The sequence below is a fragment of the Mixophyes fleayi genome, chromosome 4 (genome assembly GCF_038048845.1).
Source record: "Mixophyes fleayi isolate aMixFle1 chromosome 4, aMixFle1.hap1, whole genome shotgun sequence".
In the NCBI taxonomy this organism is placed as follows: domain Eukaryota; kingdom Metazoa; phylum Chordata; class Amphibia; order Anura; family Limnodynastidae; genus Mixophyes; species Mixophyes fleayi.
The window spans coordinates 278,924,433-278,938,678 of NC_134405.1; the positions used below are offsets into that span (position 1 = coordinate 278,924,433).

Genomic DNA, 14,246 nt, shown 5'->3' on the forward strand with positions numbered 1-14,246 from the left:
ACGCTGACAAGTGAACAAAAGTCACCTGGTCCTGGAGCATCATGGACCTTATCTCCCTGCTACATACTTCTACTTGTATTACTAATGGGGCATTATATATTATTCTCTTTGGCCCATTATAAGTTGTTATCCCTTAACTAACATAGTGGTGTAATTATCAAAACAGGTCACAATTTGGGGTCACAGTGGTGTATATGTCAGGTACCGCAGGCCTGGTCATTGCACCCTGATATACAATGCCTGGCTTAAATGATATTGCATCGAAACAATACATAAACTGAATATAGTATAATAACTTGAGAGGATTTTTTGAACAGGGCGATTGAAAGGTAAGTATAGGGGGATTTAAAAAAAAAAAGTGATATCTATATATATATATATATATATATATATCACTTTTTTCCTCATATATATATATGTTAACTATGTTTTCTATGGTTTTTTGGATGATCAGCTATCGTTATTGTTAGTGTATCTTATGTGCGGCCCAAACCAACTCGTCGTCTGCCAATGTGGCCCAGGGAAGCTAAAAGGTTGGACACCCCTGTTCTAAAGCGTCCTATCCCTGAAGGTAGCAGAGGCCTCCCCAACCTTAAACTATATTATCTGGCTTCCCAATTCTCGCAAATCGTAGCCACATACGCACCCCCAGGTTCCATCTCATGGCTCAACATAGAGTCGGCCTACCTAACCCTTCCTGAGCTCGCCCCTCTTTGGGGTTTGTCACCTCCTCGCCGTCCCCCTGCTGTTAAATTGCTCCCCTCCATTAAATTTGATACCATGCTCTGGGACTCCCACTCTTTCAAACTAAATCTCTCAGCTGCGATATCCCCTTTTACCCCCATCTGGCACAATCCGGTGTTTCCTCCAGGTTCTGCCACCACAATACACCGCAGGTGGACTTGTGCAGGTTTTAAATTCCCAATAGATTTATCCAAACAAGGCAGATGGCTTTCGCTTGCATATCTCCAGCTCCAATCCCCATCAGAAACCCTCAGTCCCTTCGAATTTTTCCAAATTAACCACTTCTTACGATCCCTCCCGCCAACATATGTTCTTAGAGATCTTACTCCTTTCGAATCTCTCTGTAGGCGTCGCCTCCTGGATAAGGGCATGATTTCACAAATATATGGTATTCTTCTCACTTCTGCTCTTCCATCTTCAAACCCTTATGAGGAAGAGTGGGAAAAGGACCTTGGTCCCCCCCTCCGGATGAGGAGGCCTGGGAAGACATGAGACTTGGGATAGCTCAAATGCTCAATATCAACCAAACTGAAGGAAACTTCTTACAAAATCTATTACCGCTGGTATTACACCCCCACAAGCCTCCACAGAATGTTTCCTTCTTCCTCACCCTATTGTTGGTGAGGTTGTGGCCATAGGGGCACAATACTTCTTATTTGGTGGACTTGCCTGATGATCACCTCCTTCTGGGACTCCCAAAAGATCCCTGGGTTTTTCTTTTGTGTTACCCTTCTCAAGATTTGGACAAATTCTCCAAGAAACTAACTGCCTACATTCTGACAGCAGCCAATCACTTATAGCCCTTAACTGGAAAAAGACCTCACCTTCGTCCCTTTTGGCCCTTAAAAGACAGATTTGACAAGTGGCCGCCATGGAGGAGATTGCGTACTACCTCCATGATAAAAGCCAAGTCTGGGCTCCATGGCTGAGCGTGGAAAACGCGTTTCTCCACCAACCTGATCTTCTTCTGACCTGACCCTGTTTCTCAGCTCTTGGTTCGTTATACCCTAACTACTCTCTGAAATCTAGGCAACCGAGCACACTTCCGGGTCGGCTGTCATGTTCCGTTGCTAGGCAACGGAACGCTCTCCAGTTAAGCCGGCGGTGGTGTTCAGCGTCACCACCGCCGCTAATTGAAGGCAGCACTATTTAAGGATCACTCTGGCACTAGGAGAGTGCCAGAGTAATAGGTCCCACCTAGCTCCAGCGTTCCTGTGTCCTCCTTCTTCTCTGTGAATTACCCGGATTGTTGCTGACCATTCTACTTCTGATATCCCTGTGTACTGAACCCGGCTTGCTGACCATTCTACTTCTGATATCCCTGTGTACTGAACCCGGCTTGTTGACTATCCTCTCCTGCGCTTCTGACCCCGGACCCGGCTACTACTAACTACGGCTTTGGATTTTCCCTGTGGCATATCCTGATTCTCTCGTTTCTGACCCGGCCTGCCTGACACCGTTTTCATCTTACCGCTTCACTGGTTGCTCCCTCTGAGGACCGCAACCTGCGTGTCTCCTGCAGCTAAGACCATACTCCCTTGCGGGGGTTCCTGGTGAATACCTGGAACACGTTAGACTCCGCGCCTCTTTGGTGAGTAGTGCCAAAACCAGAAAGCAAATACTCAAGTTGTGACAGTTTACTCTGGCCATGACGTCATATGGAACAGGTGAACCCTCAGCTCGGGATCTGCTCATCCACCTGGGCCGCCGAGTGGAACAGCAAGAAGCCGGTCAGGGCCGTTTACTTCAGTGTGTCCAAGGGATACTGTCTCGTCTAGACTCCTTACAGGCGGTCCAACCACCTCCGATGGAACCTCCCGCTGCTTCATCTTTGGCCGCAGTTGCTCCGGTGGCTCCGTTCCCTTCCCCGGCTCATTCTACCGGGCTTAGGATTCCGTCTCCAGAAAAGTATGACGGAGATCCTAAAAGATGCAGGGGGTTCCTCAATCAGTGCGCAATCCATTTTGAGTGCAACTCTACTGCCTTCTCATCTGAGCATACCAAGGTAGCCTTCATGATTTCCCTGCTCAGCGGACAAGCATTGGCCTGGGCTTCACCGTTATGGGAGCGCAACGATCCTTTACTAGAGAACTCCGCAGCATTCATCGACATGTTTCGCAAGGTCTTTGATGAACCAGGTCGAATCTCCTCAGCTGCTTCTGGTCTATTAAATCTTCGACAAGGTTCAATGTCAGTTGGTCAGTATGCAGTACAGTTCCGTACTCTTGCGTCGGAGCTGCGATGGAACAACGAGGCTCTCATTGCTACCTTTTGGCAGGGCCTTACGGACCGAATTAAGGATGAGCTGGTCACCAGGGAACTTCCCCCTGACCTGGATACCCTCATTTCCCTGTGTATCCGGATTGACCTACGTTTTAGGGAAAGAACATCGGAGAGATCTCTCTCAAGACGCCCCACCCGCTTGGCACCTACCTTTCAAAATCCTATTTCGGCTACAGAGGAACCGATGCAGCTGGGTCGCTAAAAATTGACGCCTGAGGAGCGTGAGAGACGATTCAAACAGAGACTGTGTCTATATTGCGGAGAGTCCGGACATGTACTAAGCCTCTGTCCTAAAAGACCGGGAAACGCTCCCTCCTAAACGGTAAGAGGGAGGCCACCTTAGGAGTAGCTGTTTCCACTCCCTACTCAACTTCTAACCCTGAGTTCCTTATGCCTGTTCTACTGGTCAGTTCTAAGGGACCCCAGCAGATCCTAGCCTTCGTGGACTCTGGTGCGGCCGGGAATTTCATCTCGGCCTCTCTTGCCTCACAGCTTCAGTTACCAATTTTGGCTCTTCCACAGATGTTAACACTAACAGCTGTAGACTGTAATCGTGTCAGCAACGGCACCATTTCCAGCATCACTAGTGAGGTTCAATTGCGGATTGGAGCCTTGCATCAAGAGTGGATTCAATTCCTAGTGTTACCTCAATCCATCAATCTTTTAATTTTGGGTCTCCCCTGGCTCCGGAACCACTCCCCACAATTTGACTGAGCTCGTGCCGAAGTTATCTCCTGGGGTCTGCAGTGCCATAACCGGTGTATTTTTTCTCCTCGCTCCAACGTTTGCCTCACTCAAACCAATTTGGAGACATCCTCATTACCCTCGGTCTATCTAACTTTTAAGGACGTCTTTTCCAAGCAAAGATCAGAGATTCTTCCACCTCATCGCCCTTGGGACTGTCCGATTGATTTAATTCCGGGAAAACAGATTCCTCGAGGTAGGACTTATCTCCTGTCTCTGCCAGAAACCCAGGCCATGTCTCAATATATCTCTGAAAACCTAGCCCGAGAGTTTATCAGAAAATCTTCCACTCCGGCCGGAGCAGGGTTCTTTTTCGTCAAGAAAAAAGACGGATCTCTACGACCCTGCATTGATTATAGGCAACTAAATAAAATTACCATTAAAAATCGTTACCCTCTGCCCCTTATTATGGATTTTTTTGACAGAATTAGCGGAGCCTGAGTCTTCACTAAATTGGATCTCCGAGGGGCATATAACTTAGTACGAATTCGCCAAGGGGACGAGTGGAAGACAGCGTTCAACACACGGGACGGACATTTCGAATATCTAGTTATGCCCTTCGGGCTTAGTAACGCCCCCGCCGTCTTTCAGTCCTTTGTAAATGAGATTTTTCAAGACCTATTATATCATTCTGTAGTTGTCTATCTGGACGACATCTTGATTTTCTCCCGAGATATTTCCTCCCATTGTCTTCATGTCAAAGAAGTTTTATCTCGACTACGAGCTAATCAACTCTTCTGCAAATTAGAGAAGTGTATCTTCGAAGTTGAGCAACTCCCTTTTCTAGGGTACATTGTTTCAGGATCAGGGCTACGCATAGATCCAAAGAAGGTTTCCGCTATTAAAAGTTGGCCTCTTCCTCAAGGCACCAAGGCCATTCAAAGATTTGTTGGGTTCGCCAACTATTACAGACAGTTTGTTAAGGGGTTCTCCTCAATCATAGCCCCAATAACCGCTCTGACCCGGAAATCATCCAATCCCAGAGAATGGTCTACCGATGCCTTAAAGGTGTTTGATTCCCTAAAACAAGCCTTCTCGTCTGCACCAACCGAATCGATTAGAACCCTTTTTTCTGGAAGTTGATGCATCTGCAATAGGTATTGGAGCAGTGCTCTTCCAAAGATCCAAACTTGGTACTCATCTTCCCTGCGGATTTTTCTCTAAAAGATTCTTGCCGCATGAGAAAAATTATGGTATTGGCGACAAAGAGTTGCTTGCAATCAAGGCCACTTTGGAGGAGTGGCGACATCTCTTAGAAGGGTCCCGTCATCCAGTAACAGTTTTAACTGACCATAAGAACCTGCTTTATATCAGTGAAGCTCAGTGCCTCAACCCACGCCAAGCTTGATGGGAATCATTCTTTGAACGTTTTGATATTATTTTAACTTACCATCCTGAGTCCAAGAACATCTGAGCGGACGCCTTGTCTCGATCTTTTGATAACACTGATCTCTGCACATCTCTGAAGCCACTGCCAATCCTAACACCTACCAAAGTTATCGCCCTTACCAGAACTTCCCCCAAAACACCTCCTAGGGGTTGCTCTTTCTTGGAACCTAAGCTACGAGTCAAAGCTCTACGGTGGGCACATTCCTCCAAGCTGGCAGGACATGCCGGGGTGAAGAAAACCTACGAATTTCTTCATCAAAAATATTGGTGGCCGGCCTTGCATGCTGACGTACGGAAATTTGTGGCCTCATGTGCCACGTGTGCTCGTTGTAAAAACCCCAGATTGGCTCCACCAGGTCTTCTACAACCACTTCCTACTCCAGATATTCCTTGGCAAAGCATATCCATGGATTTCATCACTGACCTTCCCCCCAGTAATGGGTTTACTGTCATTTGGGTCGTCATTGACAGATTTTCGAAAATGGCCCACTTCGTACCCTTACCTGCTCTACCGTCTGCCTCTCAGTTGGCCCTTATCTTTATTAAGGAGATATTCAGAATCCATGGTTGTCCTCGTGAAATCATTTCGGATTGTGGAGTGCAGTTCGTTTCTCAATTCTGGAGAGCTTTTTGTAAGATTCTTGGTTCTGACCTCAAGTACTCATCCGGCTATCACACAGAAACCAATGGCCAGACTGAACGGGTCAACCAGGACCTCAAAGTATTTCTACAATGTTTCTCTGCAGACAACCAAACAGAATGAACCTTGGGCAGAATTTTCTCACAACTTTCATCATCACGAGTCTTCTGGTGCCTCTCCATTTTTTGTTGTTTATGGAACCCAACCCACCCTCCCAGATTTCTCCGGTCAGGTTTCCTCGCCAGTTCCAGCCGTGGAGGATTTAATGCGGAACTTTTCTCAGATTTGGTCAACTACTAAAACCAAACTCCAGGAGACTTCTTTACGCTATAAACAAGCGGCTGACCGTCATCAGAGACTTATTCCTCTATTACATGTTCACAACAAAGTATGGTTGTCTACACGCAATCTCAAGTTGAGAGTCCCTTCTCAGAAATTGGCTCCTCGTTATATTGGACCTTTCCCTATAACACATGTTATCAATCTGGTTACCTACAGACTTCGGTTACCTCCCTCCCTGAAAATCCATAATGTGCTTCACGTCTCTCTTCTGAAACCACTTATACTCAATAAGTTTAATCGCTTGCCTCATCATCCAGCTCCTGTACGGACTACCAATGGTGAGGAATTTGAAGTAAGCCGCATCCTGGACTCCCGTGTCCTCCACGGACGACATCAATTCTTAGTCCATTGGAAGGGCTTCGGTCCAGAAGAGAGATCATGGGTGGCTAAAGAGGATCTTCACGCCCCACAACTATTGAAACAGTTCTTGGACCAAAGATCTATCCAACAAAGTAGAGGAGGGGGTACTGTCAGGCGCCGTCCCCATGCTGTGTCCGTCGCACAGGGACAGATGCCTGCTACTGCCGCTGAGCGCTCGGTTGCTAGGCAACCGAGCACACTTCCGGGTCAGCGGTCACAACGGAACGCTCTCCAGTAAATCCGGCGGTGGTGTTCAGCGTCACCACCACCGCTAATTGAAGCCAGCACTATTTAAGGATCACTCTGGCACTAGGAGAGTGCCAGAGTAATAGGTCCCACCTAGCTCCAGCGTTCCTGTGTCCTCCTTCTTCTCTGTGAATTACCCGGAATGTTGCTGACCATTCTACTTCTGATATCCCTGTGTACTGAACCCGGCTTGCTGACCATTCTACTTCTGATATCCCTGTGTACTGAACCCGGCTTGTTGACTATCCTCTCCTGCGCTTTTGACCTCGGACCCGGCTACTCCTAACTACGGCTTTGGATTTTCCCTGTGGCATATCCTGATTCTCTCGTTTCTGACCCGGCCTGCCTGACACCGTTTTCATCTTACCGCTTCACTGGTTGCTCCCTCTGAGGACCGCGACCTGCATGTCTCCTGCAGCTAAGACCATACTCCCTTGCGGGGGTTCCTGGTGAATACCTGGAATATGTTAGACTCCGCGCCTCAGTAAGCAAATATTCAAGTTGTGACATTAATATTGCTCCCTAAAAAATATAAAAACTGGTAATTTTCTTTCTTTATTTATCTACTTTTACTTTTATTGTTTTGTCTAATGTCCACTTCGAATTCGACACTTTGCAATTACTGTTTTGGCTTTACTATGCTTGTTACATGGTAGTATTGTTTTTACGCTTGTATTTTCTTGATTGACCATTGAAAATAAAAAAATGAAAAAAAAAAAACAAAAAACATAAGTGATCTAAAAAAAAAATCAGTACAATATTCATTAGCAATAATCTCTATTAAATATGGTGAGAGTTGTAAGCCATAATGTGATTGTGGGGCTGGTGGGGTAAGTAGGCCTTTCTATTAAATGAGAATGTCAATAATTTAATGTCAGGGTTGGTGATGGGTGAAATCTGTTTGCTACAGGTACAGTAGGGGTTATTTAATGTTGGGTTTGGTGAGGAGGAATATATCTGTTTATTAAATGGGAATGTTATTAATTTAATGTACGGCTGGTTAGGGAGTAGGAGGCCTAATTATTAAATGTGGCTGCTAGACCTTTAGTTTATCGGGCTATATGGAGGAAAACAGGCATTTTTATTACATGAAAATGCTATTAATTACATTCTAAAGCTGATTGAGTGGAAGGTGGCCTGTTTATTAAACAGAAAATGCTACTTATTTAATGTCTATCTGGTTGTGGGTAGGGAGGCCTAGATTGTTCACTCAGTGCTCAACTTTCCAGGAGGTGAAGTGTAAGAATCTTTTTCGAATGGACACTACATTCCAGGAACCAGCCAAGCAGCAATGGAACATAAAACATCATCAGCAGCACTGGGTATTTAAAGCTGCAAGAACCAGTAGTAGGAGAGTGCAGCACCGTGTTGGAGAAAGTTCTTGTAAAGGTCTAGGCATATTCCCTCCAGAGATGCATAACATCCCTGATGTTGTGAAATATCTAGTTTTACCATGCGGTTTGACCAAAACCACATGCAGATTTGCCTGAACAACATGTGGTTTAGGGATGTGCAAACGGCAACACATCGGATGTAGCCTGAATTTTCAGTCTCCAAAACTGAGGATAGCAAAACCTGTGGTTTGGATAGAATCCGATATGTGACTGTTTGCAAACATCAATAAAAACCATGATTTAGTAAATATACCCCTTAAACTTTAGAAATAAAAGAGATTTCCAAGTATTATTCAGGATAGAGAGAATAGTTTAGTCCCTGTTGGAGACAGTAGTTCTCTAAGCCATGGCTCAAGCAAGTAAATATAGAGGTCTTAAATGTACCACTGCAATTGTGTCACCTTTATGGTGACAGCAGAATAAGTGCAGAACAGTGTTTTTCATTCAAAGTTCTTGTAATCCCTGAAAAGAAGTGCAGAACTTAAATATGTTGTTTCCAGAGAAAATACCGTAAGATATGAAATCTACTATTTTTGTTACAATAGTGCTTTAGAACACACCTAATAATAATAATAATAATAATAATAATAATAATAATAATGTTTAATATCTTATGTTCTTTCTTTACCATGTAGTATAAAGTTGGCCACACAGTGGCCATCATACCATTTGGCCTAAGTTCTGAGGATCCTTGTTTTATTTGGCACATGTGATAAAGCAGCTGGATCAATACACATGCAACTATATCACAGTGTGTGACCAGTAAAAGCATTTGTTATCAATAGTTAGGTTTGTTTTCAATCTAGCAATTTAAACATTCTTTTGGATTCTAATTTTGCTTATTTTTTTAAATTACAAAATTGGATATAAATGATATGAGAAATTGCTAAACACTACATAGTATAAGGATTTTTCTTTTCATTGTATTACTTTTCAGGTTGGCAGTAGAAGAGTTGTACAGTATGGTGCTGGAATCATGCTTATTTTAGGAACAGTTGGAAAATTTACTGCTTTGTTTGCCTCTATTCCAGACCCCATACTTGGTGGAATGTTTTGTACACTATTTGGTAAGAAAAAAATCATGATTATCAATAATACTTGATTATTAGAACTGATCAGTGCTCTCAATACTAACAGTTTGATGGCTAACTCTGCTTATCACTTTGGCAAACTTCCTGATGTAGGCTTTCAAAAGCATCAGTCAGAGTCTATTGTCAACCTTTGTAACCTTAATTTCCTATGTTTTTTAATCATTTAGACACTTTTTGAATGATCTGTTGGGGTGCAACCTTTACCTCTAGGATATTTGGAGAGCATGGAAGTCAACTAGGGCAAGCAGAGTTGGGCAGGACAGGCAATAAGTAAGCAATGCTAAAGGACAACCAGATAAACACAATAGTACATACTAGGATAATTCAGTGATGAAGGACACAGTTACAGATTAGCAGATATTGCAGCAAAGCAAATAAAAGAGCAACCATTGCTTTGAGCAGAATGCAAGGAAAAAACATAATGCCCGCTTGAGCCTATTCTATCCCAACTTTTTACCACCCTCACTGCTTACCACCCCAGCTCACCTCTTCAACCTGTCTCTCCACTTGCCCATTTTCCCTTAAATACACTTTCAACTCACCAATTCTTTCTTTCCAAACTACGGAAATATTTTTCACTGTCAATGACACCACAATTTCCTCAGTCTTTCAAGTCTGCTACCTTGGAGTCACAAATCCAGTCTCTCTCCCAGTCCTGTTGCATCCACCTTCAAATTTTTGCCAGAATATTCCTTTATAGATTGAAACAGAATTTGGAAGCAAGGATGTTCTTATCCCTATTTTAATCCATCTTAAATTATGTGGCAAGACTGATCTTTCTTTCTCGCTGATCCACATCCGCTGTGCCACTTGGCAAATTCCTACACTGCCCCCCTGTGTCTTCCAGATTTCAATTAAAATTATTTAGCCTCACTTATACCACTCTTCATACATCTCAAATTTTATTTCAACATACTTTCCCTTACACCCTATTAGATCTATCTCTCTCACCTGCATCTGGCTTGGTCTCTGGTAACAACCTCCTGTCTAATCTACAAAACTTCTCACATGCCACTACCCACTTATGGAGTTCTGTACCACACCCTATCACACTCTCCCACAGAATTCAAATCTTTAAATAGGATAGGAAGAGTTTACAGTAGTCAAGGCAACAGGTGATGAGAGACTGCATAATAGTTTTGATAGAATCTTGTGTTAATAAGGCCGAATTCAGGCATTATGTCTAGGGTGAAAACAATAGGACTGGATGTGAAGAATAAAGCAGAGGGCGAAGTCACGTTGAACACCAATGTAGCAGGCTTGGGAAGCTGAGAAAAATGTGATGTTATTGAAGGTAAAGAAGATTTGAGGGCAGGTGGTGACTCTGAGATGAGAGTAGATAACAACCTTTACTTTGGATGTTTACATTATATAACACATTTACCTAGAATGTTAAATAAAGATAATTAGTCATTGGTTCAAGTTGGAATATAATCAATAGAAATCCCCAACAATAATTGTTTTGCTGATCAGTCCATATTCTTGTGAGCAAAAGGTGTGACCTATTGCATTTGACCATGATAAATTTGGGATGGATTGCCAGGAACATGGGCTGAGTGACAACATAATCAATTTTGTCTTGATTTTTACTTGTGGATGATGTGAATAGTACATATTAACTGTTCATGTAAACATGTCACTAGTACATTTATATAATCATTTTCTTTTTTTTAGGCATGATTACAGCTATTGGTTTATCCAATCTGCAGTTTGTTGATATGAACTCATCAAGAAATCTATTTGTCTTGGGATTTTCCCTATTTTTTGGATTAGTTCTCCCAAACTATTTAGATTCACATCCGAACTATATTAAAACAGGTAAGTCAACTAGTTCTTAGCTAAACAAAAGATTAGAAAAATGTAAAGATATATTATGTAGACAGTACATCTAATTTAACATTTGGGTGATGCATCTTATTTTTAAATACTTATTTTTTACCAGTGGACTTTGTCACTCGATACATTATTAAATTTACATTTTTGATTCTAGTATAGAACCAAACAGTAATAGCACCCAATGGGCTGGATTTCTAGATTAAGATAGCACAATACAACACTTGTCATGAGAATAAAATATCTGTAAATAAGACACTTTTCAGGATCGTAGTCATGGAAAGCCAAGTAAGGCTGCAAAAACAACACTGGTTCATCTAGTTATCCTATCAAGTAGAATGAGTGAATTACGTACAGTCTGTTTTAACTGTTGGTCCAGGGTTGAGCTGTGCCTAAAAATATTAACAGCTTAAGTGCCATTGAATTAAGTTTTACAGCGGAATTAAGAGATCACTGTAAATCCTATTTTATTATTATTATTAATATTTATTTATAAGGCGCCACAAGGCATCCGCAGCGCCGTACAGAGACAAACAAAATCACAATACAATGGGAGACAGCACAGTACAGTAAACACAGCAACTCAGTACGCTCAATGCACAGCTAGAGAGGGCGGGGAAGGGGGAGGAGGGCGCGGAAGACAGGGAGACCCCCAGGGGGGAGGAGGGAGCGAGAGTGGACGTGGGGTGGAGGACACTCGAGGAGGAGGGCTAAGTAGCTGGAGAGCAGAGTTAGAAGTGGTGGAAACAGGAGGAGCGATGGCCCTGCTCAGAGGAGCGTACAATATAAGGGGAGGGGTGGACAGACAGAGAGACGCAGGGGAGAGAGTGAGAGTAGGGGGACAGAGGCAGAAGATAAGGTAGGAAGTTAAGTGGGAGACAGAAAGGCTTTAAGAAAAAGGTGGGTTTTTAGGGCCCGTTTGAAGCTGGACAGATTAGGGGAAGTTCTGATGGAGGGAGGGAGCTTGTTCCAGTGGAGGGGGGCAGCGCGGGCGAAGTCTTGGATACGCGCGTGGGAGGAGGTTATAAGGGGGGAAGAGAGGCGACGGTCAGAGGCAGAACGGAGAGGGCGGGATGGAGCATGAATAGAGAGGAGGGTGGAGATGTAGGGCGCAGTGGAGTTGGCGAGGGCCTTGTAGGTGAGTGTGAGGAGCTTAAAGAGGATTCTGAAGGGGAATGGGAGCCAGTGAAGGGCTAGGTAGAGGGAGGAGACAAAAGAGGAGCCACGAGAGAGGAAAATAAGCCTAGCTGCAGCGTTAAGGACAGATCGAAGGGGATCGAGATGAGAGTGGGGGAGGCCAGTGAGGAGGAGGTTGCAGTAGTCCAGACGGGAGATGATCAGAGAGTGGATAAGGCATTTGGTGGCATCTTGGGAGAGGAAGGGCCGGATGCGAGCGATGTTGCGCAGCTGGAAGCGGCAGGATTTAGCAAGAGAGAGGATGTGGGGGCCAAAGGAGAGAGAGGAGTCGAGGATGACACCAAGGCAGCGAAGTTGGGGGACAGGGGAGATAGAGGTGTTGTCGACAGTGATGGAGAGGTCAGAAGGGGATGGGGTATGAGAGGGAGGAAAAACTATGAGCTCAGTTTTGGCAAGGTTAAGTTTGAGGAATCGAGAGGACATCCAGGAGGAGATGGCAGAGAGGCAGGCGGACACCCTAGAGAGGAGGGAGGGAGAGAGATCAGGAGAGGAGAGGTATAGTTGGGTGTCGTCAGCGTAAAGGTGGTAGCTGAAGCCGAAGGAGCTGATGAGTTCACCCAGGGAGGAGGTGTATAGAGAGAAGAGTAAGGGTCCCAGAACAGAGCCCTGAGGGACCCCGACTGGAAGGGTGGATGGGGGGGAGAGAGACCCAGAGGTGGTGACAGAGAAGGAACGGTGAGTAAGGTAAGAGGTGAACCAGGACAGGACTGGGCCGGAGAGGCCGAAAGACTGGAGGGTGTAAAGGAGGAGGGGGTGGTCAACGGTGTCAAAGGCTGCAGAGGGGTCAAGGAGGATGAGAAGGGAGAAGTGGCCCCTGGCTTTTGCAGAGAGGAGGTCATTGGTGACTTTAGCCAGGGCAGTTTCAGTGGAGTGGAGGGGGCGGAAACCAGACTGGAGAGGATCAAGGAGGGAGTATTCAGAAAGGTAGGAGGTGAGACGGCTGCAGATGAGCCTCTCGAGAATTTTGGAGGCAAAAGGGAGAAGAGATATGGGGCGATAGTTCGAGAGAGAAGTGGGGTCGAGATTAGGTTTCTTAAGAATGGGGGATACGAGAGCATGTTTGAAGGAGGAGGGGAAGATGCCAGTGGAGAAGGAGAGATTAAAGAGGTGAGCGAGGTGGGAGCAGGTGGTGGGGGAAAGTGAGCGAAGAAGGTGAGAGGGGATGGGATCCAGGGGGCAGGTAGTGGGGGGGGGAGGATAAAATGAGAGAGTGGACTTCCTCGCCGGTGGTGGGACGGAAGGAGTGGAGGGGAAGGTGGTTGGGGGGGGAGGACAGAAGAGTGGGATGGGTGGAAGAAAGAGTGGAGGAGGAGATTTCAAGTCGGATGGCCTCGATTTTAGAGGAGAAGAAGGAGGCGAAATCAGAGGCAGTCAGGGAGGAGGGGGTGGGGGGAGGGGTGGGGGGAGGGTTAGGGGGCCAGGAGAGTGCTGAAGGTGGCAAAGAGGCGGCGGGGGTTAGAGGACTGGGAAGAGATGAGGGATTTAAAGAAAGATTGTTTAGCGAGTGAGAGGGCAGAGCTGTAGGATGAAAGGATGAATTTAAAGTGGAGGAAGTCAGCCAGGGAGCGGGATTTTCTCCAGTGATGTTCGGCGGAACGGGAGCATTTTTGGAGGAAGCGGGTAAATTTGGAGTGCCAGGGTTGGGGTTTGGAGCAGCGGGGGTGGACGGAGTGGGCAGGGGCGACCGCGTCCAGAGCGGAGGTGAGGGTGTGATTGTAGAGGGAGACCGCCTGGTTGGGGCAGGCCTGGGAGGAAAGGGGAGAAAGGAGGGTATCGAGAGAGGAGGACAGAGAGGCAGGGTCAAGAGCATCGAGGTTGCGTATGGACAGAGTAGGTTTGGGCAGGGGGAGGGGAGCAGGAGAAGAGGAGAGAGAGAAGGAGAGGAGATGGTGGTCGGATAGAGGAAAGGGAGAGATGGAGAAGTCGGAGAGATTACATAGGTAGGAGAAGACAAGATCAAGGGAGTGACCAAGGCAGTGGGTA

The 14,246-nt window shown here is 45.5% G+C and overlaps 1 protein-coding gene across 1 annotated transcript in view; it reads left to right on the forward strand.

Annotated features, from left to right (window-relative positions):
• Nucleotides 1–14,246, forward strand: part of SLC23A1 (solute carrier family 23 member 1) — a 258,391-nt gene that overhangs the window by 190,512 nt on the left and 53,633 nt on the right. Inside the window, exons 11-12 of the mRNA XM_075206009.1 lie at nt 9,080–9,209; nt 10,908–11,051. Coding sequence (XP_075062110.1) covers nt 9,080–9,209; nt 10,908–11,051 — 274 coding nt within the window. The remainder of the gene's footprint in view (nt 1–9,079; nt 9,210–10,907; nt 11,052–14,246) is intronic.